This window comes from Sinohyriopsis cumingii, chromosome 3, assembly GCF_028554795.1.
Source record: "Sinohyriopsis cumingii isolate HCF-2022 chromosome 3, ASM2855479v2, whole genome shotgun sequence".
NCBI classification, from domain to species: Eukaryota; Metazoa; Mollusca; class Bivalvia; order Unionida; family Unionidae; genus Sinohyriopsis; species Sinohyriopsis cumingii.
In genome coordinates, this window is record NC_142963.1 from 125,479,652 (window position 1) to 125,504,479 (window position 24,828).

The following is a 24,828-nucleotide window of genomic DNA, read 5'->3' on the forward strand; positions in this document are numbered from 1 at the left end:
ACATTATTCCTACTTTAAGTTGATGTAAATGCCTCCTTTATTTCCAGCAGGCATTTTACATGATAGATAAAATCTCTCCACTATTATCGCTACCTCATTCATCTTTCATGAATGGTTTCTTCCGTCCTAAAATTGTGCCACCCCATCATGTACCCTTTACACAAACATTCAACGTGACATATTGGCATGGTGCTACCCGCCAGTACTACGTGCAATATAACAATAAAAGAAGCAAGTATAAATCGCAATCAGATAATGGTAAAACAGAGTTGGAAACGGTACAGTAAACTAAAACTGATAGTGTCATTATTGGTCTTGTTGTTAATAGTAATATTATGAATTATAGTAGTACATATGGTTTAAGATACTTATGCACTTTGTTGAACACAAGGTGTGTGGAATACAAATCCCTCGCATCCGAACAAATCCTTCGACTGCATGAGATTTATTTCCCGAAAAGCCAGCAACTAGGTGCATAAATATTGTCACAGGATGAAGCCAGGTTGGGACTGGATTAGGGAAGACACCAAAAGCAACTGCGTTTACAAGATGTTTATTTATAAACGCACTTTAAATATTAACAAATCTGACACCATTGTAAACAAAAAGAGAAGGAAAATTATAAAGTTCCTAACATGGAACTATCAACAATTAACTAACGAGAAAAAAAACTCAAACATGAATTTAACAAATGGAATTTCAAAACAAACGTGAATTCCTATCACCAATCAACAAAATAAAAGTGACCTACACCCCAATATAAAGAGTCTCGAATGTATCATTCAAATAACGATTTAGAAAAGAATGTAATTATGAATGTATCGTTCAAATAACGATTTAGAAAAGCAGGTAAATTTGAACGTATTGTTCATAAAACGATATTGAAAAGCAGTGTAAATTACGAACATATCGATCGAACATATAACGATAGGGATGAATGAAATTATGAACCTATCGATCGTTCACACAACGGCATTGCAATAGGAATGAATAACATTATAAACCTATCGATCGTTCACATAACGATAGCAATAGGAATAAATGAAATTATTAGCCTATCGATCGTTCACATAACGATTTAGCAATACGTGTAATTATGAACCTATCGATCGTAAACCGATATTGAAATAGGAATAGTAATGAATGAAATGATGAACCTGTCGATCATTCATATAACAACATAATAGAAATGAATGACATTATGAACCTATCGATCGTTCATATAACGATAGGAATAAATGAAATGATGAACCTATCGATCGTTCATATAATGATATAGCAATAGGGATGAATGACATTATGAACCTATCGATCGTTCATATAACGACATAACAGTAGGAATGAATGACATGAACCTATCGATCGTAAACCAATATTGAAATAGGAATATGAATGAATGAAATGATGAACCTATCGATCGTTCATATAACAATGTAATAGGAATGAATGACATTATGAACCTATCGATCGTTCACATAACGATATAGCGATAGGAATGAATGAAATTACGAACCTATCGATCATTCATATAACGATAAGAATGAATGAAATGATGAACCTATCGATCGTTCATATAACGACATAGCAGTAGGGATGAATGAAATGATGAACCTATCGATCGTTCTTATAACGACATAACAATAGGAACGAATGACATTATAAATGCAATTGTGGAAATAACATGGAACACTACAACTATCATGGCGCCCATTTGACGACCAAGATGTTAACTCAGGTAATTTTGCATATGATGGGCTTTGTTTGTTACCATTATGGAAATAATATTTTTGATCTCATTTGGATCAATATAGGTAATGGAACATAGGCTAATGTAATCAAGATCTTGCACAAGTTCAATACTGTGTAGGATGCACACATTATTCCTACTTAAGTTGATTAAATGCCTCCTTTATTATCAGCAGGCACTTTACATGATAGATAATATCTTTCCACTAATATCGCTACCTCATTCATCTTTCATGAATGGTTTCTTCCATCCTAAAATTGTGCCACATTGGCATGGTGCTACCCGCCAGTACTACATGCAATATAAAGATAAAAGAGGCAAGTATATATCGCAATCAGATAATGGTAAAATAGAGTAGGAAATGGTAGAGTAAACTAAAACTGATAGTGTCATTATTGTTCTTGTTGTTAATAGTATTATTATTAATTATTGTAGTACCGGAGCAAAGGTTAGTCCATTTTTTCTGCCTATACTGCCCTCCTCCTAGTAGAAAAAACAAGCTGACTGAATCTCTCTTTTTGGAGCAGTTTCCAAATCTCCTGGAGTATGGAAATTTGATAGGTGGCAACCTGTTTATTCTTGGAGATTTCAACTTTCACTTTGACTGTCCCGGAAACCCAAATACATCAAAACTCCTAGATTCCATTAATATTTTCAACCTCAAACAGTCAGTTAACCAACCTACCCATAAACTTAGTCACATTTTAGACTGGATTCTTCATAGATCTGATGATAACATTCTATGGTCCTCTTTGATATCTCATGAACTTGCATCAGATCACCTCTGCATTATATGCCATCTTGATGTATCAGTCCCTAACCCTCCACCTTTATCTGCTACTAAGAGAAACCTCTATATGATAAATAGAACCAAACTACTGCATGACATCCAAGCAAACATAACAACCTGCTTACCTCCTACAGCAGAACAACTCGATAACTGCCTGCGTTCATTGCTCGACAAACATGCCCCAGCTACCAAGTGCAGAGTATCAATTCAAAAGTGTTCTCCATGTTATAGCAGTGTTAGGGACTAGCTTCGCACTGCTGAAAGAGACCGCCGTAAAGCTGAAAGGCTTTGGGTTTCCACCAGACTCACTATTTATAAGTAAATCTATGAAGCCGCTTAGAAGAATGTCACAAATATAGTCCATGCAGCGAAATCAGCCCACTACACTACTAAGATCATGGAAAGTTTCAGCTGCAAAGAGCTCTTTGAGATTACTAACAAGCTAATGTCAAGAAACAAATCAACACCACTTCCAACTACCTTCTCTCCAGTCGACCTTCCGGACATGTTTGCAAATTTCTTCCGTGACAAAGTACATACCATTAGAGATAAGCTTGACAGCAGAATTTCAATAGACTCATCGTCACCATATAGATGGGATACAGAATTTGAGCGGCAACCATTAGCAGCATTTGAACCTGTCTCTGGATTTTGTACGTACAATCCTGATGAAGAGTGCACCAAAGTCATGTGAACTTGATCCAATTCCAAAATCACTGCTGCTTGAGTGCTTAGATTTAGTATTGCCATCATTAACTGATGTTATTAATACCTCTCTCATCCGGGGAATTCCCATCATTTTTCAAAACTGTCATTGTAAAGCCTCTGCTGAAGAAACCAACACTAGACCATAATGATTTAAAGAACTACGGCCCAGGTTCTAATCTCCCATTCATTTCAAAAATCTTAGAAAAGGTTGTTCTATCCCAGCTTGTATCTCATCTAAATTCAAACAGTCTTTTTAGAAATGTTCAATCTGCATATCACCCTTGCCACAGTACTGAAACTACTCTTCTAAAAGTAGTTAATGACATTCTCTCTGCTTTGGATAGCGGAAAGATTACAGTCCTCACCCTCCTTGATTTGTCTGCAGCATTTGACACAATAGACCATGATATATTACTTCACCGTCTCCAGCATGTATTTGGCATTCATGATACAGCCTTACTGTGGTTCAAGTCCTACTTGGTCAACAGGACAAAAATGGAATACACTCCAGTCCAGTTGATTTATGTTGTGTTCCACAGGGGTCTGTTCTTGGACCTGTTCTCTTCATTGTATACACTCAGCCACTCTCAAGTGTCATAGATCATCATCCAGTGTGTCACTAATTGTACGTTGATGACACCCAAATATACAAATCTAGCCACCCAACTGAAGTTGATGCTACCATCCAAGGTGTAGAGACGTGCATTTCTGATGTGAAATCATGGATGACATGTAACAAGCTGCAGATGAATGATGATAAAACTGAGGCCATTCTGATTACAACACAAAGACTTTCTCATTCACATCCTTTACCTCAAACAATAAATATCAGCAACACTAGCATTAAATTCACACAATGAGTACGAAACCTAGGTGTTACTCTGGACAGTACTCTCACATTGCACCAACATGTCATGAACATATGCAAGCTGCATATCTTGAGCTGAGACCCATCAGCTCCATTTGCAGATATCTTTCAGTTGATGCCACTAAAACACTTGTGTGTTCATTAGTACTTTCAAGACTGGACTATTGTAACTCCATTCTGTCTGGTTCATCACAATATCTACTCCAGAAACTTCAAAAAGTTCAAAACACAGCTGCTCAGATCATACTTAGAGTGCCACAATCAGAGCACACCTCCCCATTGCTCTGTACCCTACACTGTCTATCCATTCGATCCAGAATCAAACACTAAATTTGTTCTCTGTGCTACGTTTCACTGACGGACTCTAGTCCAACATACCTATCTGACCTCACCCATGTGTACACACCAGCAAGATACTTATGCTCCTCTTCTGACAATCATTTACTCATTATTCCCACTATGAAAACAAAGTCATATGGAAAACGTTCTTTTGCATACCAGGGACCAGCAACATGGAATGAATTGCCCACTGAACTTAGACACAAAGGCACAGTCATTACATTCAAGAATGCTCTCAAAACTCACTTATTTTGACTGCAAGAACAAACTTAAAGACCTAATAATGTTTCCTACCTTAAATATTCTCATGATGTTTTTGTTTTCTAATTTCATGGTGTTTGTGTTTGTAATCATATCATTATAAATGTTTTTTGATCTTACAGGTGTTGTCTAATGTTGTAAAGCACTTAGAGCTTCTAAAGATTAGGCGCTATACAAAGTCCTCATTATTATTATTACATCTGGTTTAAAATACTTATGCACTTTGTTGCACACAGGGTGTCTGGAATACAAATCCCTCGCATCCAAACAAATCCTTCCATTGCATGAGATTTATTTCCCGGACAGCCAGCAGCTAGGTGCATAATTATTGCTTCTCACTAGTGTCGCCTCTACATTAATGTTTATATCCCCACATTGGGCATTATATCATGTAATTTGGCCGCCTAATTTCAGATGAACACAGGGAGAACTATACATCATAATTAATCCTAAGATTATGCTAATTATATATATGTCAAAATTTTTAATCAGCTGCCACTCAAACAAACAATTTGTTTCTCACCTGCATTTGAAGGGTTAATGCTAGATACCGTGACCAGTGTTTTCAATGCATGAACACAATGGTGTGAAGAAAAACCAAGTAGCTTGAAATGTTATGAGCGTTTTAGAAAGTAAATTTTTTTTATTTGTTCTAGTGGCAGTTAATAAAAATATTTTTCTTATCTATTATCAATTATCATCATGTACTTTAGGTACTCCTAGTAGTTACAATTAATTATGATGTATAGTTTCATCAGTGCCCATTTGAAATCAAATGGCCAATACAAATTGGCGTAAATGACCAAGCTGGTAACATAAACCTTAATAAGATGTACTCCATTTGACAAAACATGGCAGAAAGGGTTCATGGGATTTGTTTAAATCTGAATGACTGTTAATCTTGTTCCTAGTCTGAGTGTTTACCATCCTTCGAATAATTTCTTGAGGGGATCCGAAACCTCCATGACAATTATGTTGATGTACCAGATATATTTTGGATAGAAATCAGAAAATATTACATTCATGACAGGAACTCTCCAAGGTGTAATCCTTAATCTATTCATTGCTTATAAGGCCGATAAAACCCTGCCTGAATATTTCAAACAAAAATTCTAAGATTATGCAGATAACAGTATTATTCTTTGAAGTACATCGTCCGTCTTGGATGCCCAAAATTAGAATCAGACCATCAAGGTTCTGGTCAGTGGGAGCAGATTGGCTCATGTACTTCCATTCAGATAAATTGGCTCATATGCTTCCATTCAGATAAATGCAACGTTCAGTGTTTGCGTCTAAAGGTCAGATCATGAAAGTTTAGTTAAATAATATGAAAATATCCAAATAAAGAAGTAAAACAGAAAGAAGATAAGACATGGCCGTTCTGGAAGATCAAAACAAATAATTCATCATGATTGACATTGAAGGAGGTGTATAGTCTGCAGCACAAGGGGAAGCATTCAAGAAGGAACTGCGATTCGTTTATCTTAAGGTTATACAAATGTTCGGGTGGGACTAAATGTTGATATCTTGTTTTGTTTAATTGTTTTCTTGCTTTTTTCATGGGATCGTAATCAAGTGTGGACATGTGGATTATTTCATTTCAGGTTCCAGTCTCCTTCTCACAAGGGAATATTCCAGAAGTGAATATAACCGCTACTGGGAAAGGAGCTGCCCTAGCCCAGGTTGGTTTATCTAGTCCATGCTTTGTTTTCTAGAACAAACTAGTAATGTGATTATGGAACTAAAATTGCCCACAAACGTGATCTAATCATAAAACTTAACTGGAAAGATGGACAGAAAGTAGTAACATTATTAATTAAAACTGTAAATTGAAGTAAGTTTCACATTTAACTTTGAGCAACGAATTATTTAGTTTGTTGAGTATGAATTAAGTTTGTTCCTCTAAATAAGGAACATGTTTTAATATTATGCTTATTTATTTTTTGATGCATTTCCAATTCATGTAAGTGTTCACTTCTGGTGGCTAAAAGAAAGGCGCACACTTATAATGAAATATCTGATATGAAAGGAATGAGTATGCAATGTATGTATAAAATATGAAATAAATATATGACTGAAATTAAGTTATGTGCATGTTAGATTTAAAAATTATAAACAAGAATGTACATTTGTATCGGGTTAAATGCACAGCAACACAGTCCTGGTTTTATAACACCAACATTAACAAGAGCTGAATTGATAATATGCGGAATTCTGCACTAGATTTCAACCATGGTAAATTTATTTCAGTTCTGTGTATTTTTTAGCTTACACAAATGACGTCACTGTAATACTGCCATCAATAACCAAAGGCAGGGCAGCTTTGTGAAGGTTGATGATGAAATCATCTATTAAGTCCTAAAACATATTAAATTACCTCATATGTCTCATCAAAAAATGCAATTAGAACGTTTTGGCACTTTAAAATCATTAGAAAATGCCAAAACATTATTGGTACAAATAAAGTTTAGACCACTATCGCTCTTGAGCACATTGACCTGATGTTATTCTGCTAGGTGAAGATGCGACGACCCACATTAGTTATGAAACCAGTAGTGTGTAGCAGAATTCAAGTTCTGTTTATCGTTGTTTTCGTTTTTATAAAAAATAGTCTACTACTATTATAGTATTTAATTTTTATGAATTATTTGTATAAATATGTAAAGAGTTTAAATGTTGGAACATTTAGATGACTTTTACACAAAGATTACGTCTAAGCCATGTTGTTGAACTTTGGTTTTTTTTCTTCAGGTTCATGTTTCATTTTACGTGGAGAAAGAGGAGAGTAACAACGCATACAACGTCAGTGTTAAACTGATTAAAGAGACGTTACGTTCTATAGTAGTGGAGACATGTGTACGGTAAGCAGCCAGTTTGGTTTCTTGACATATAGCAATTAACTGTCTTTAACATATAGATGAATTTTGATTTTCAGAAAGATCCGTCCATGTGCAACCTTTTCTTGGCTGTTGTCTTCATAAAAATATATCACTCAGTCTAAATATCCCCTATCTAATAAACAATTCTCACATCGTTCAACATTACTTTTGCCACTTGGTTAAGGTTAATAATAAACAATATTTGACTACATCATATAGAATGCAATTTTAATTTTGTAAACGATGTATACCTTAAAGTACATTTAAAAAAATCTCTGTAAATTATTCCAGAAAAATGGTACAGATAATTTGACCCTTAAATGTGTACAAGATTATATTTCTGTTGAATAAGATAATTTTGCAGCCTACTCCAAAATAACTGGTGGAGACATTTATTTATTCATTTATCGTGATTTAGTATGGACATTTAATATTTGCTTCTATTAAGACATGGTCTACCCAGCAGTCCCAAGAACTATGTTTAAATCATATGACATGTCTATAAAAAGGGGTTATATATAATCCATGATGAAATTAACAAACTATTATGTGGCATATCTAGTACAGATGGTGGTTAATGATACTTTTTGTCAATTGCTTTTCTTTGTTTAGTCTTTACAAGTTATGTGATGATCGTATGATCAAGTTACTGCGAATGAGCTTTTCTGGAATATTTTGTCTTAAAATTTAACAATCATTAAAATAATGTATTTATAACCGTCATACGTCTAGTTCGTAAATTCGAATGAATGTGTATGTTTTAAATGATGATTGACAAGGAGAGTTCCCATGCAGTGAAAACTATACATTTCAGTTGTATATTCTATGTAATCACTCAGCATGGACAAACATTTGTTGACAATAAACATTGAGAGAGTTTCCTGTTGGCTATGATAATTGAATATTTCTTTCAACATAAAATAAGCAATCATAAATTGATTCTTTGAGAGAGAATCAAATACAGAAAAGTTCGTTTATTAATGATGTCACTAGGAACAATATATAATTTTTCTTGACATATATAGACCTCTCCCTTCTTAGCATATCTTTTTCAAAATGCTTTGGAAAGATTAGAACTGTAATATTTGTGTGTAAAAACAAATGTTTCCTTTTTATTCTCGCCTATTGATGTTTATGTCCTCTCTCAAGTTTTGCAAGTGCTAAAAATAGGGGACCAATTTTTGTATATTCTTGTTTTGCTAAAGCAGAAAAGTCCAACAGGTCTTCTTCAGTAATTTTTGACTAAATGTGATTATTGAAAATTTTGAAATAAGGCATTTTTGTTCTTCTGAAAGTTATTAACCTGTATACATTTTTAAACAGCTGGGCACTTACAGGAATTAGCGGAATGACAGTGGTGGAAATGGGTGTACCCACCGGTTTCATGGCGGAATTAGAAAGTTCAAACACCAAAATACCAAACCTCAAAAAGCAAGAAAACAAGGACAGACAAACTGTGCTCTATTTTGATCAGGTGAATATTTTAACAGTAAAAGAGAAAAGAGTGTACCTCCCTTTTCTGGTTTTCAGTCAAATTCATTTCGTTTTCATCTGGAACAGTTATTGTTCAGCATGAAATGCTATGGAAAACTACAAGTCTAGCAACTGAAAAAAAATAAATTCAGAGTAACATGAAACATTAAACTTACCAACAAATAAGGCAAAACTAAACAAAAAGAAATATAATAAATGCTCTCAAATGGAACCAACGAAAAAATCAAAATCTAAATTTTGTGCTTATACTCTAGATACCACGTAATTTGTTTTATTACTCCATTGTTTTAGTCTGTTGTGCTATTATATAAATATATTTCAGTTTGATGGTCACAACTCATGCTTGTACATGGAGATGATTCGTGTGGAACTTGTCGCCAAGTCTCAGCCTGCCTCTATCAGAGTATATGATTATTATGAGCCAGGTAAAATAATTAAACTAAATTACACCATGTTGTTTCCTTATACCTCAGTTTGGAATCTTATCTTTCATTCATAAAATTTAAACATGTGACTTTCATTATCTATCTTGTTTCACGAGGTAAAGATTGTGTTTCCCCAGAATTTCACATGAACATATCATATTACTCTTTACTATCATTTTTGGTCTTAAATTTTCTTAGATGGTCGGACAAATCTTGTTTTTTTTCTTCTCAGCTCTACTAATCTTGTTAGGTCAGCTACTTCTGAAGAAAAGGTCGTATCAGCATGGTAGTTTCATTTAAAGACTCCTTGCAATATTTTGTTGGTCCTATTTTAAAACCATGAAGATTCAACCTTCAAACTGCCCGACTTATGGTGGCCACCTTGAAAATCTTTTTATATCTAGTTCTTCCGAACCGATAATTGTATCAACATCAGGTTTTCAGTTATGCAGTGTAACAGTAAGCAGGTGATCCTGAATGAAAGTGATTCTGATTTGACCATCAACATGGTGGCTATCTCAAAAACATGTTATCAATACTATTGATGAAGAAATGGTGGCATTGTCATTGGCTATTAACTAAACCAATTCTTTCATGCAATATGTAATTTTTCCAGAATGAAAATGTTGTAGATCTTACCTCTGAAATCGCCTTGCTACTATTAATGAGTTGAAAACCATCTGCATGAACTTAGGGTCGTGTGGAATGTCACTGCTTCCAATTCTTTAAAACATATTTAGCTTATGAATTAATTTTGAATAGACTTTGTATTTAATTGGATGTCAGTAAACAAGCGGGTGGTAACAATCCAATAATGTCTTAATTCGGGGTTTTTCATCAGTAATAGCTTGTGAGGATGATGGCACAAACAGTTATGAATTAATTTTCATCAGACCTAATTTGTGGATGTATCAGATGACTACCTTGAATGATGCAAGTTTAATGAGGAGTTGGGGGTGGCAATAGAAATAGTAATTATGGATTTATTCCAACTTAGAATCTGGTTATAGTATCTAAGACGAGTTAATTTTGTATCCATCATAGCAAATTCAAGGTCAGAGATCAAGGCACATATTTTGGACTGTGCTTATGTTGTAAACAACATAACTTAATACAAACCAAACAAAATATTTTTCTTCCTCAACGTGGCATCTTACAGCTTTTGAAAAATATCTAAGATATTTTTTCTCAGTACTGAGAAGTTAAAAGGAAATGTTAGAAATGGACTTCTGGTGACTTCCTGCACATTCTTTTTAGTCCGTAGAACATCAGTCCCTGTCTTCAGTATATGGAATTTAGTTTAATTGCACATCAGCATATGAAATGCGATTTTTGCTGAAGAAATATATGTAAGGTGCCCTACCCTGAGATATTATGACAGTTGACCTAGGCTGGCCTGAATAAGATTAGAACCCTTCACTTATTATGGGCCCGGCCCACTAACAACCATGCTTAAATGACAAAAAGCTGCAATAAATGATTTTCGTCTAGCACAGTGCCATTCTAATTTAGTACAACGAATTTTGTTTTTATTACACAGGAACAGATCACATGTATTTGCCCAACATATCCATTATTTTACAATGGTGGATATTGAAGAAGCCCTTCATATGTTTATAATTATTTTCTAGAGAAAACACATCTGTAAAGATGGTAATTATTAAATACTCTCGATAAAGATTTTTTGTTGCGAAAAGAATTACAATAAAGTACATAATATTCTAAATGTTATAGACAAAAGTCATTTATTGTGTGCTATATTTGTTAATTTGTACAAGTTTCAGTGCTAGTGTTTGTAATTTTACATAATGTTATACATAATCATAACTTTCATTAACATTAATGACTACAACTGCTCTCTTTCTTAGAATGAGAATTATCGTCTCTGATGCCAATCGTCTATGTAAGACATGGTTGGGAAGCTCTTTCTTTCTTTTCATCATTATTATTCAGTAAGATTCAAATATATTCAATTCATTTGTTACTTTGTCTTGTAATTAGCTATGATTATATACAAATATTTTATATATGCCAGGACAGAAGTATCAACATTTGAATCATTACAATCTTTAAAAAAGAGCTCAGTTATGCAGCAGTCATTGAACCAAATTATGATTTGATAGTGGTTGCAATTAATTTGTGCAGTCAAACTGGTCATATGCCTTGATTTGACTAATATTATCACTAATTTATTATTATTATTATTATTATAGATAATCGTGCAATAAAGTTTTATCAATCAAATCTTCTGAAAGACGCATCTTTCTGCGACATTTGTGCCGACTGTGGATGCACTACCGTAAGTAATAGTTTCCTGCATAAGGAAACAATGAAACTTGTGTTCTTTTGTTCGTTTAGTCATTTTTGTTGTTTTAACGTCTTGTAATGCATTTTTGGCTATATAATGATGATTAAATTGGAGCTATGTACCTTTCCCATGGACAAACCGAGGCAGCCGACCCAGGATGTTCTAGGCATGTATCAAAATTCTCACTTTAGATTGCGAATATGACACTCTACCAAAGTAGCTACCTCAGTTCCTGAACATTTAGGAATCAATAAAGAAAGAGTTTGAGACATTCGTTTCAAGGGTTACATATCTAACTTATCTTATGCAGAATCCAACCTAATTATGTATCTATGTATCCAAAGTTAATAACATTGTGGCCACAAACATGTAATCTGTACTAGCCACAATATGTTGAATTTAACAGTGAATTCTGTCTTACTGTTTTTTTTACAGAATTGATTATTGTTATTCATGGCAGTTTGAAAATTCTCCTCTGTATTATGGATTTTACACTATGTATTGCATCTTGTCTGGCGAATGTTTTATCTCATTCATATTCGAATTGCACAATTTCTGTGAAATACATTGGCTGTTCAAGTTCATCATCATCATCATCATAATTATCGTCATCATCAGTCCCTTAGTCTGGTATACCGTTGGGGCACCGCACAAGACCGAACACACAGCTTAATCCGTTCCTTTCGATTTTCCATATTTCTCAGTGAGTCACTCAATGTCAGGCCTTTCCACTCTCGAATGTTATCTTCCCACCTCTATCTTTGCCCGCCTCTCTTCTTCCTTGTACAGTGCCTTGCAGGATTGTTTCGGCAAGTCCTGAGGATTGTGACACATGCCCATACCACTGCTCAAGTTACATTCAGATTAACTTTCTCTGCTACATCTAAATCCAGTTCTCGCGAAAAAAGTGGGAAAAAATCTTACAATTATATTCTCAAAGAGAAGCAAATCTTACATGTTAAGTGTGCTTTCTACCCACTTAGCGGCTACCATTACACCTGGTTTAAACCAGTTTTTACTTTAGCTCCCATGTTGTAAAGATATCCATCATAAAGTTCAATAAATCATATACTTCAATTTCAAATTTTCCATTTTTTATTTTCAGTGATATGGTAAATCAAAATGTTGTTTTATATGGCGCATATACTATTTTTGTGAATTCTGATGAATTTATTTATATTTTTGCAATTATCATACCGATCGCTATTGTCACATGCAATTTCAATCTGTAAATTTCAATTTCACAGGAGAAGTTTTAGGATGCTGTTCTTACCAAGTATTGCACTTTAAAGTCATTTTGATAATGCGGTTTTCTTTATTTCAACTATATATATATAATAATAATAATGAGGACTTTGTATAGCGCCTAATCTTTAGAAGCTCTAAGCGCTTTACAACATTAGACAACACCTATAAGATAAAAAACATAATAATATTATTACAAAACAAACATGAAATTAGAAAAACATTTAAAAATAAAAAACATGCTGAGAATATTTCAGGAAGGAAACATTATTAGGTCTTTAAGTTTGTTCTTGCAGTCGAAATAGGTGAGTTTTGAGAGCCCTCTTGAATGTGATCACTGTGTCTTTGTGTCTAAGTTCAGTGGGCAATTCATTCCACATTGCTGGTCCCTGGTATGCAAAAGAACGCTGTCTATATGACTTTGTTTTCATAGTGGGAATAATGAGTATACGATTGTCAGAAGAGGAGCGTAAGTATCTTGCTCGGTGAGGTCAGATAGGTATGTTGGACTAGAGTCCGACAGTGAAATGTAGCACAGAGAACAAAGTTTTTGTTTGATTCTGGATCGAATGGATAGCCAGTGTAGGGTACAGAGCAGCGGGGAGGTGTGCTCTGATCGTGGTACTCTAAGTATGATCCGAGCAGCTGTGTTTTGAGCTTTTTGAAGTTTGTGGAGTAGATATTGAGATGAACCAGACAGAATTGAGTTACAATAGTCCAGTCTTGAAAGTACTAATGAACTCACAAGTGTTTTAGTGGCATCAGCTGAAACATATTTGCGAATTGAGCTGATGCGTCTCAGCTCAAGGTATGCAGCCTTGCATATGTTCATGACATGTTGGTGCAATGTGAGAGTACTGTCCCGAGTAACACCTAGGTTTCATACTGATTGTGTGAATTTAATGTTGGTGTTGCTGATATTTATTGTTTGAGGTAAAGGATGTGAATGAGAAAGTCTTTGTGTTGTGATCAGAATGGCCTCAGTTTTATCATCATTCATCTGCAGCTTGTTACAAGTCATCCAAGATTTCACATCGGAAATGCACCTCTCTACACCTTGGATGGTAGCATCAACTTCGGTTGGGTGGCTAGATTTGTATATTTGGGTGTCATCAGCGTACAATTGGTGAGACACTGGATGATGATCTATGACACTTGAGAGCGATTGAGTGTACAGAATGAAGAGAACAGGTCCAAGAACAGACCCCTGTGGAACACCACAACGTAGATCAGCTGGGCTGGAGTGTATTCCATTTGCAGATACAATTTGTGTCCTGTTGACCAAGTAGGACTTATACGATAGTAAGGCTGTATCATGAATGCCAAATACATGCTGGAGATGGTGAAGTAATATATCATGGTCTATTGTGTCAAATGCTGCAGACAAATCAAGGAGGGTGAGGACTGTAATCTTTCCGCTATCCAAAGCAGAGAGAATGTCATTAACTACTTTTAGAAGAGTAGTTTCAGTGCTGTGGCAAGGGCGATATGCAGATTGTACATTGCTAAAAAGACTGTTTGAATTTAGATGAGATACAAGCTGGGATAGAACAACCTTTTCTAAGATTTTTGAAATGAATGGGAGATTAGAAACTGGGCGGTAGTTCTTTAAATCGTTATGGTCTAGTGTTGGTTTCTTCAGCAGAGGCTTTACAATGGCACTTTTGAAAAGTGATGGGAATTCCCCAGATGAGAGAGAGTTATTAATAACATCAGTTAGTCAAGGCAATACTGGATCTAAGCACTCAAGCAGCAGTGATGTTGGAATTGGATCAAGTTCACATGACTATGGTGCACTCTTCATCATGATTGTACATACGAAATCCATAGAGACAGGTTCAAATGCTGCTAATGGTTGCTGCTCAAATTCTGTATCCCAACTGTATGGTGACGACGAGTCAATTGAAATTGTGGTGTCAAACTTATCTCTAATGGTTTGTACTTTGTCACGGAAGAAATTTGCAAACATGTCCAGAAAGTCGACTGGAGAGAAGGTGGTTGGAAGTGGTGTTGATTTGTTCCTTGACATTAGCTTGTTAGTAATCTCTTGCCTATATATATATATATATATATATATATATATATATATATATATATATATATATATAAACTTGTTGTAAGCACAGGTTTATTTCTCTTCTTCATTAGAGAGATGAGAACCAAATGCAATAAGTGTAACAATTTAAGGGTTGTAGAGGGTGTATATGAGACATATTTACACATATAATTGCTCGTAAAGGGTTCACCTGAGGTGCTCGTGCTTGGTATGAAAATACTTGTTCCAATGTTTTGAGAAGAAACTCAAGATGCGCGAAAATGAGCACAGTCGAATACATTGTAGCAAGACTTTTAACTTACACTCATGTCAAAATTGTTCATTAGTCTCATGGGTGATGTCGAGATACCCTCTCCACCCAAAGAAAGATTTAGAAAAGAGCCCAAAACAGACTGTATCCTTGAATAGCCCCGAATTGTTGATCAGTCTCATGTGTGATGTTGAGATATCCTATTTGGCCCCATTGCAATCGCAGAAACATTGACAGAATATTCTGTATCCATGAATAAAGTAGAAAGCACCGGCGATACTGATCAGGCCTTGCAATCCAGGAACAGCCTTAGCAAACGCTAGGGCCTGATTTGGATAATTTTGGCAGCCCCCCCCCATTTATTTCCAAATGTCATGCTCACAAGGGATCCATTGTGTGCATAACATTTGGAAATAAATGTTTAAACAAGTTTTATATGATACTGAACCTAAAATTTTCTGTAATTGCTTTAAAATTACCTTCTCTCTATAGATATATTTATAAAAATTACTAACATGCAAGGCCCCTGCGAGCACAGGGCCTGATTGGGTCAAATCGGTCAAATTGGCCTGAGGCCAGCCCTGTTGCAATCGATTATAATCAGTGACTTTATTGTCAATATGTCAACAAGTAGAAATGGCGTTTATATATGGTGATAAGTGAGGTGTGAGGGCTCACAACAAATAGGACCATGCCCATGAGGTGTAAGGGCTTGCAATCATTTACCATTTCCATGCATGAAAATATTAGGAAAAAAAGCCAGGCATGAAGATTTTCAATTTGACTAACATGGTTTTGTCGGTTGGTCCATACCAATACAGTACGGTCAGACGGTTCGTACCGACTATACCCAACCACCAACTGTACCGCAAGGCATATATCGTCTTCGGTACGCCATTCCGACTGCGAATCAATCGGTCCAGCTTTATGAATGAGCTACGTACGATTAAAATGATCAGGAGTCTATTATCTTTAACTGGTGAGCGAGCTGTCTAGACGTACCACATAGCCAACCAGCCATACCGACCATATGGCACCAGACTGCCATATACTAAGGCATATACCGACATTGGCATGTTGTTCTGAGTGCTAACCAGCTTGTATGAATGAGTTACGTTCTGGCGAGCCGACCGATTAATCTAACCAATCAGACAGGATGCGCAACATACGATGTTCATAGATCCGAACAATATGCAGTTCCATTCTGATGGTTCATTTATTCGAATGACACAACCTAATTCCTTCATACAAACAGGTTGCTGTTTCTAGTCAACCAAAAATAACTATGCGATCACTTTCCTTGATCAGTCTCTCAAGAGAAGCAAAGCTGCAGTACCCTCAAATGCTACCTAAAATACACAGACTGTAAAAGATCATTCCTACGGCTGAGGACAGAAATGTAAGACATAACTTCACAAGCACCGGATGCTTTGCTAAAGGGAGTCGTTAAATCAATGTCCGCTAAAGGACAATTTCAACTCACAAAATACAATTGTCTTGCATCGACTTGGCTTTGAATGTAATAGCTCTGTTCGGGAGATATCTGAGTCAGCTGACTGACATCCAGTCTGTTTTCTCTAGTTTCCATTTGCTTGGCATAGCTTCGCTAAGGAGACAACTGAATTTCGTTGGGTTAGTTGTAGCTGCAGAGACAGTGACCAATCACTATTCATGAAATCAGAACCTAATACCGAGATTTAAAATTGACACTTTCGCTGGTTTCGCCTGGGAAACGTTTGGTGTTCAGACAAGGATCAAGTTCGAGGATCCTGCAGGTCACACATACACACACACAGAGATTATGAGTCGTTCATCCTTTTAGTAGTTTAATCATGCTATTATTGGGTGAAACCAGTTAGCAGTTTCTCATCCTCTTTCCTATTCTCCTCAAGTAACGTGATCAGGCAATGTACAATGTATCTGACCATTAAAGCATATTTTATTTTTGGAAATTATATGTTTCCTATAATATTTAACTGATAACGTTGAAATAATAAATCCCATGCTTTCCCACAATGAGAGGATCCTTTAGGTTTTGCAGAATTAAAAAATCTGGATTAAATTGGGAACAAAACTAGCCACCTTACAGGTATAAAGGAAAATTAACCCGTAAGTGTTGCATTCCCATGTTTAAATACATCAAAATTTGCTTCCCTCCTTAATTGTGAAGAAAACTTATTGATTTACATTTTGCCAAGTCATAATTAAAATATATGGGTACATTCTACATTTAGACATTATTGGATGATTCTGATTTGATGTGTTTAAAAGTTGACTTTTGAAAGTAAATATGTAGGTTCAAAGGTTTTACATTTTGGCTTTTGATCAGAAACTCTTATTTTTAACGACTCACAGTTGAGCTCGAAATTTCTTTTATCTGAAGATTTTCAGTTTTATCTGAGTTATTCAGAATAATAAAAACTATGGTTTGAAACTCAAAGCAGAGGTTATTAAATGTTAGAATTTAATAAAAACCATGTTATTTTTTGACACCAGAAAAGACAAAATAAAAATTTTGAAGCTTTTTTGTGGCATATGATTACAACTTACATGTTGTATATTTTCCCGATGCTATACAGAAGAAATGAAAAACCCATGGAGTCAGAAAGTAAGAATTATCGATAAAAGCAGTTCAATTTTATCTTGTTAGAGTAGATATGCCCCTCTTGCATCTAGCTTTAGTGGAATTTCCATTCATGTTTTCCATAATATTTGAATTATCTGACATTTTGTGAGAGTTTGCACATATATTTTTTCTAGTCACTGTTTGGGAAATCTTTCAGTTATCAAATTCTGTATTATATTTCCCCCACACACGTGCCATTTAGAGAGGCAGTTTGAGAATTAATAAGTAATCTCAGCCAGTAAAATTTATATTTAGAAAGTAATCCTAGTTTATTGACTAATGAAAAATACTTGCTAAAACTGGGACCTGGCATGAGTAAACGATTTTACAGAATGTAGGTCAGTTTGTGGGTAGTTAACTGATCTTATGAAAAACAGAAAATATTGTTCCATTTGTATAAAATTTAAAATTATCTTTTTAGACCATATTTTATTATTTTTATGCATTTAGAGAGATGTATGCTAATAAAAGATGGCTGAGTTTAGAGCACGTTTTCGAACGTTCTATTAAAATAGCATCAACAAAACAGATTATGTTTGCAGGATTTATTCCTTGATCACACCAAGAATGATGGAAATAGCATATTGCAACCTTTTGGGTTAAGTTTATCAGATTCGTTATATTTATTATGATTGTTTTAGATGTGTTCATCATTTCTGGTCAATCTAATTATAATAAACAGCAGCCTAACGTAGAAGAATTTGAGACAAGTAAGGGCAAAAACTACCATTTCATGCAAGCCACAACACTTTTTTGCAGCTCATTCCTTCTATGTTCTTGCTCAAGAACAATTACAGCATAAAATAAGGAAATACCTTCAGAAATTATTGTTTAAAATGTACATGTAGGAGCTTGTAGAATGACAATAACAATAAAGCAATAATAATAATAATACTATTAAAGAAACAACAAAATTTAAAGAAGTTTAAGTTGATTGTCAATTGATGGATAGTAAGCAAACTAAGGGACATCTAGAATGATGTTTGTGCGGTCACTTGCAAAGAACACTTGTATGTTTTACCTTATTTGCTGCAGTGGTAAATATCATTCTGTTGGTGGTGGCACTCTTTTGTCATGCCGAGCACATACTAATCTTGGCATAGTTTTCCATTGCATAATCATAAAACCAGTGCTGACTGCGTAACTGAAATGTGTAGAATATACAGTGTTCAGTATTAGAAGTATTTATAATAGCAAATTTCAGATGTTGATGTCTTACAAAAACTAAACTTGTAGCATTTCCTGTTTACATCACCCTCAGTAATTTTATTAACTACACTGCATCCGTAAAATGATATTTAAATTACTTTGTTCACACACACATACAGTGGAATAATTAAACATTCCGTTCTGCTGCGGCTCTCGGACTAATACTTTTCATGGTACAGAAGCATTGTTTTCTGTACTGTCTGACACAGATTACCAGAAAATGAACAATAAGTACTCCATAATGTCAAACAAGTCTTTGAAGTTTTTTGTTATATTAGTGTGTAAACAAAATAACAGTTGGGAGATAATTTCAATTGAAAATAACCATGCTACATTGTTTTCTTCAGATGCCAGGGAAGTAAAGAAGAGGAGAGATCTTCAATTGCGGCATCTATGCAGATGTTGTAGATGTGATTAATACTTATTTTGTGTGCAATTTATTTTTAAATTTTCATGAAGAAAATAAACAGGAAATAAAGTACAATTTCTGATTTCTAGAGCCTTGTTTGATGTTTTAATGATTATGTCCATATCACTCATAGTTTGCTTGTCCTAGGCCATGATGATACAAATCTTACAAGCCCAACCTTTCGAGGGCAAATCAACCGTATAATTATTTGAAGATGACACGCATGTAAATGTATTCATTTGAGAACTTTCTGTAACAAATATAGATTTTATGGTTGTATTTAATATTCCAATTCGCACTTACACTTGTATGTATGCAAAATTGATTCAGTCATGAGAAACAGTGAAAAGCATGATTAAAAACTAGTTCATACAAAAACAAAACAATAAACTTAATCTATTATTCTTACTTAACAAAAAGACAATTACTACAATATAAAATATGTTAAAATATCATATTACCCTCGATAGTTGTGGAGGATGTGCCTATAGTGGGAATAATAATTTATATACCTATTTATATACTTAATTATATATATTGAACATTTATCCTTGTGCGAATATTCAGATATATTATTCAAATGACTTTGATATGTAGGTAGACAATTTCTTGATCGCAGTAGCATTTGAAGATTTAATCAGTTATGAAAACATATTTGGTCTCTTCCACTAATATTGTATCAATGTACACTGTTCAATCTTAAGAAAATGAATGACACTCAAACAAAATGGTATTCATCATCTATTATACAAAAAAACAGCATTTTCTGTCATTAATTGGTATACCGACCGGTTGGTTCAACCCATCTTACAGCTTCTTATCTAAGTAATGGTACTCTTGATTGACCAAAAACATGCGAAAACTTTTACAGTAATCTATTACAATAACGACTGGAAGTAAGAAAAAGATGCGTTTATAAAACAATGCTGTTCTAGTTTCTTCAAGTCTCCAATGTCCATTTTCAATAAACTTTTCATCAATACTGAGCTTCCAAAGTGATACAGAACATCAGGACGAAATAAACGTTAGTAAAGTTACTCTACTCATTTAGGAATAGATTTTAATCATTGGGTGACAACTGATATAAAAACTATTTCTCTTCATTTTACATGTAGTATTTTTATTCAGTACTTTATTTTGAACATAAAGTCTAGATATCATAGTAGTTCTAGAAAATACAAAATAACTGTCATTTAGTCATTTCATGTCGTTTTACCCAATATAAACTTTATACAGAACTGTAAATGAACTTGTTCAACAGTCTTTAGCGTGACAAAAATCCAAAACTTCACCTCCATAACCCAAATAAGGAATTTTATTTATATATATATATATATATATATATGACTTGAAAATGTCCACAAGATGTAAAATAATTCATTCACAAATTAAAAAATTTATTAATGAACACCAAAGTAATGCCATCATATATACAAGAGAGATTTTTAATCAAAGATAATCCCCTTCCAAAATCCAATGTGTTTTCTTAGCTGTGTCTGTCTTCATGTTCAAGATAATACAGTGATCACATTTAGTTCTTTTAATTCTTATCAGTATCAAATTTGATTAAAATCTAGTCATACAGTTTTGGGCCTGTAAGAAGTTTAACCACTAAAGATCATAACAGACTATGTATTCTTGAGACTTAGTGAGCAAGATTCTTTGGCCCAATGTCAGTATCTTTTAAATAAATATACACAATTGCTGCTCATTAAAAAAAAACTTGATTGAAAATATTCGTTGTAGATGACGCTCCTGCTGGATTGTTGATAATGCTTTAGAACAATTTATCAAGCATAATGTTTTATCTGGAAGTTTGATTGTTTTTCCCTGGATTGCACCCTATGGATAATCAAGTAGAGTGTATGAACCAAGCAAACAGAAATATTATCTGCATGTAGCGTCTAGCTCCTGTTAATAGAATAGAAATAATCCTCACTAAAGTTGCACTTGGACAGAAAGACAATGAATACTTTTTAAAACAGCTGTACTACAGTTATGAAAATCCAGTTTCTTCTTATGCAAATATAAACGACTTTGCACCATACTGAGCGCGCTAAATAGAAATAAATTGCGCTGTATTGAAAGAATAGTTATTTTAACAATCTACACAGACAAACAAGGCAAGCAAATTTCCAAATGAAAGAGTTTTTATTTTCTGTGTTGATGACCAATGACAGGGGTACACAGTTAATCTGCAAACGCCTGAAGAAACAAACCCAACAATGTTAAAGTAATCTCCAAAGGAAAAAAGAAACTAAAAAAATTATTTATGATAAAGAGTTTTACCAAGGGAAAGCTGACAATTTGCTGGAAATTGACTACTTTTAAACTTTGACAAAATTATCTGGAAAGGTATAAAAGAAATTAAAAGAGTAGAATGAGTATTTCAAACAAAATGAAACTAGAAAATGGGTTGACGTTCTGCAAAACAAATTGATGGTTAGAATAACACTCGTCTTAATAGAAAAAAAGCAACTAAGGAAGAAAATTGATCAGAATTATGGAATAATCTATTCAGTTACCCAATGACTGATACATTTGGAACGCCTAAACTTAAAATCGTTGACACAGTCGTAATTTCGAAATAAAACTCAACTTTTATAAAATGGCTACCTTCCAAAAATTACCAAGGAATGTTGAAATAGGGCAGGTAATTTTAGTATGAGCCTGTAGGTTGCAAAACTGGACAAATTGAAAAGTAAAGATATATTGTACCGTTAAAGTATTGACACCTCTACTTCACAGAAGACATAACAAGGGCATAAAGATCTAAGTATAACGATCATTTGAGTTTGATAATTAATAGTACAAGTAGATAAATGTACAGGTAAAAAAAGCAAACAACAACAGCACATTAGAAAATAAATGATTTATGTTGATTACGAAACCAGAAAGATACAACTGTGCCTTGCTGTTCGTCCATTGAGTTAGAAGATGACAATGACATCACTAACTGGCTTGGGTTCTGTGAATACGTGAATGGCTGATCAGGCAAATTTGACCTGTCCTTGACACTGGATAGCTCATGCAGCATTGGATTGCTAGATCACCAGAGGATGTGCTACATCTTGTAGATAAATGCTGCTTGCGCTTCGGCTCTACCTCTGCGATTCTCCAAAAGTTAAAAGTAGGTAGCTGAAGAATGGATGAGACTATAGCAGGTGTTTAAGATCTTCCTAGACTCTGAGTCAATGTTGAAGTGTTTTGAGGATGACTTGAGGGAATCTTTGAAGCGTTTATACTGACCTAACTGAGAATGTTTTCTATCCTTCAGTTTGCCCTATAAAACATTCTTTGGTAGACGTTCGTCTATATCCTGGTGATTTGGTCTGCACATTTCATCTGTGATTTCATCAGCAGAGTGTAGATGCTTGGAAAAGCCTATGGACTACACGTGACCGAGTATCTGCAAAAATAGGAAATAGTCAAGGTGGGTGCATAGGCTCTGATGATAGTTGTATTTCCTTTCTCATATTGTAGGAGTCTGTTTTGCATTAGTCTATTATTCACGCTCTTTGCGAGATTTGTGAGCTTGCTGAATAGCTGTGATTTGATGAAAAGCCCAACACGTTGTTCTTCTTTACCGTGGCCACCCAAAAGAGGGTATAGCCTGTGTAGGAAAGAATCGTGTAACCCGTTGAAAATGTGTCCCGGTACGAGAATCGGCAGTTAAAGATCCCTTTCAGGGAAACCCATTGTATAATAGACCCCCTCCAAATCCACATACATACGTTCAACATTGAGCTCCCGTTGAAAAGTTACCCCAAATTGCCAATTTTTTTTTATTTTTAAAATTACATGCTTAATTATTTAAATAATGCACCATATATCATGCTATGCCTCTTAAAGGGATAATTTAGAACTATACTACATGCATTTTCTAAATTTTGTATAATTTGTTTGAAGTGTGATGTTAGTTAATCAATTAGGCATTTATCAGGTTTAAATATTGAAAATACTCATTATATCCGAGAGCCCATAGGCCTATCATAGGCTACGCACTTAGGCTATGGTAGAACATGCTTATTTCATAATGAGCTATTATTGTTAAAATGTATCTATTCCACTAATTTTGCTTTAGATCTTTTGTTTATCATAATTTAATGAATAAGTGTGCACATATATCCTGTTAATTTTCACCCAGACATAAACACGTCCCTTCAAACTACAATAATAATTTTGTTGTTTGCATTTGATTCAAAAATTAATTAAACCGACCTGTTCAATTTAACTGGGATCAAAGACCAAACGTATCGGATCGTGAATAAAACTTTCATTTCCCTTTAGTACTTTATATGTTATAATGACTTTGATATGCTTTTAAATATCAGGATACAAAAATATACTGTTATTATTTCGTGTATGGAAAAGGGTTACATTGATTATTTACATTCCTTGAATTTTCTGCAAATTGGGACAAGAACACGAACTATATTATGCAAGTCTTTTTTACTTGACTTTTCATTTGGATTAAGGGTATTACGAAATTGAGACTTTTAACTTAAGATGTTTCATAGTTTGCATAATAATCTGTTCCTCGATTAAAGCGCTTTAAGAAATTGTCTATTAGTTTAATACACACCAGATACATTTCATCAATATTGTCATGGGTTTCATATTAAATATCGCAAATTATTGGGCAAATGATGCATTTGAGGGAAAAATACATAGTGATGATATTTGCCTGATTGATGCAACAAACACCGTACATTTCCTTGTTCAGTATGGCTCTTAGCTTGGTATTCATTTGATGAAATTCACTATCGAACAGAACACTGTCAAATTATCTGCTAGTATTGTATCATGATTCGACTTTCGTTTAATACGTATGTGTCTAATTCGTAAATGTAACATGTATTCCACATTATCCAAAGTTATAAAATATGGTACAAGAAGTATTTTTTATCATGTACCGAAGTTATTCGTTATTATTATAGACAGTGTTAAATGAAAGTTTCAAATTGTGACTTTGATCAAATTTTTTGTGAAAACTATTAATGTGTTGATTGGTTTATCTTGTACTACGCCAGTTTTCATGGGTGTCTCGTGCTGCGAATTCGTCTGTCGCACTATCAGCTGCTTTGTGTTTACATTGAGTGTTTCTTCATTGTCCATGCATTGATCTTTTTATGACGGATATAAAAACGAAGTATAAAACCGGTAGTGGAACTTCAAGTGCAGTCAATGGACGTACGAACAACGCAAGAAAAG

General features: G+C 34.3%; 1 protein-coding gene across 2 annotated transcripts in view; it reads left to right on the forward strand.

Moving 5' to 3' along the window:
• Nucleotides 1-19,702, forward strand: part of LOC149803784 (CD109 antigen-like) — an 81,003-nt gene extending 61,301 nt beyond the window's left edge. For both annotated transcript variants that reach the window (XM_089953581.1, XM_089953580.1), the window contains exons 32-37: nt 6,318-6,395; nt 7,465-7,574; nt 8,916-9,066; nt 9,409-9,511; nt 11,725-11,810; nt 19,553-19,702. In XM_089953581.1, the coding sequence (XP_089809707.1) occupies nt 6,318-6,395; nt 7,465-7,574; nt 8,916-9,066; nt 9,409-9,511; nt 11,725-11,810; nt 19,553-19,567 (543 nt within the window). In that variant the 3' untranslated portion in view covers nt 19,568-19,702. The remainder of the gene's footprint in view (nt 1-6,317; nt 6,396-7,464; nt 7,575-8,915; nt 9,067-9,408; nt 9,512-11,724; nt 11,811-19,552) is intronic.
• Nucleotides 19,703-24,828: the final 5,126 nt, after the last annotated feature.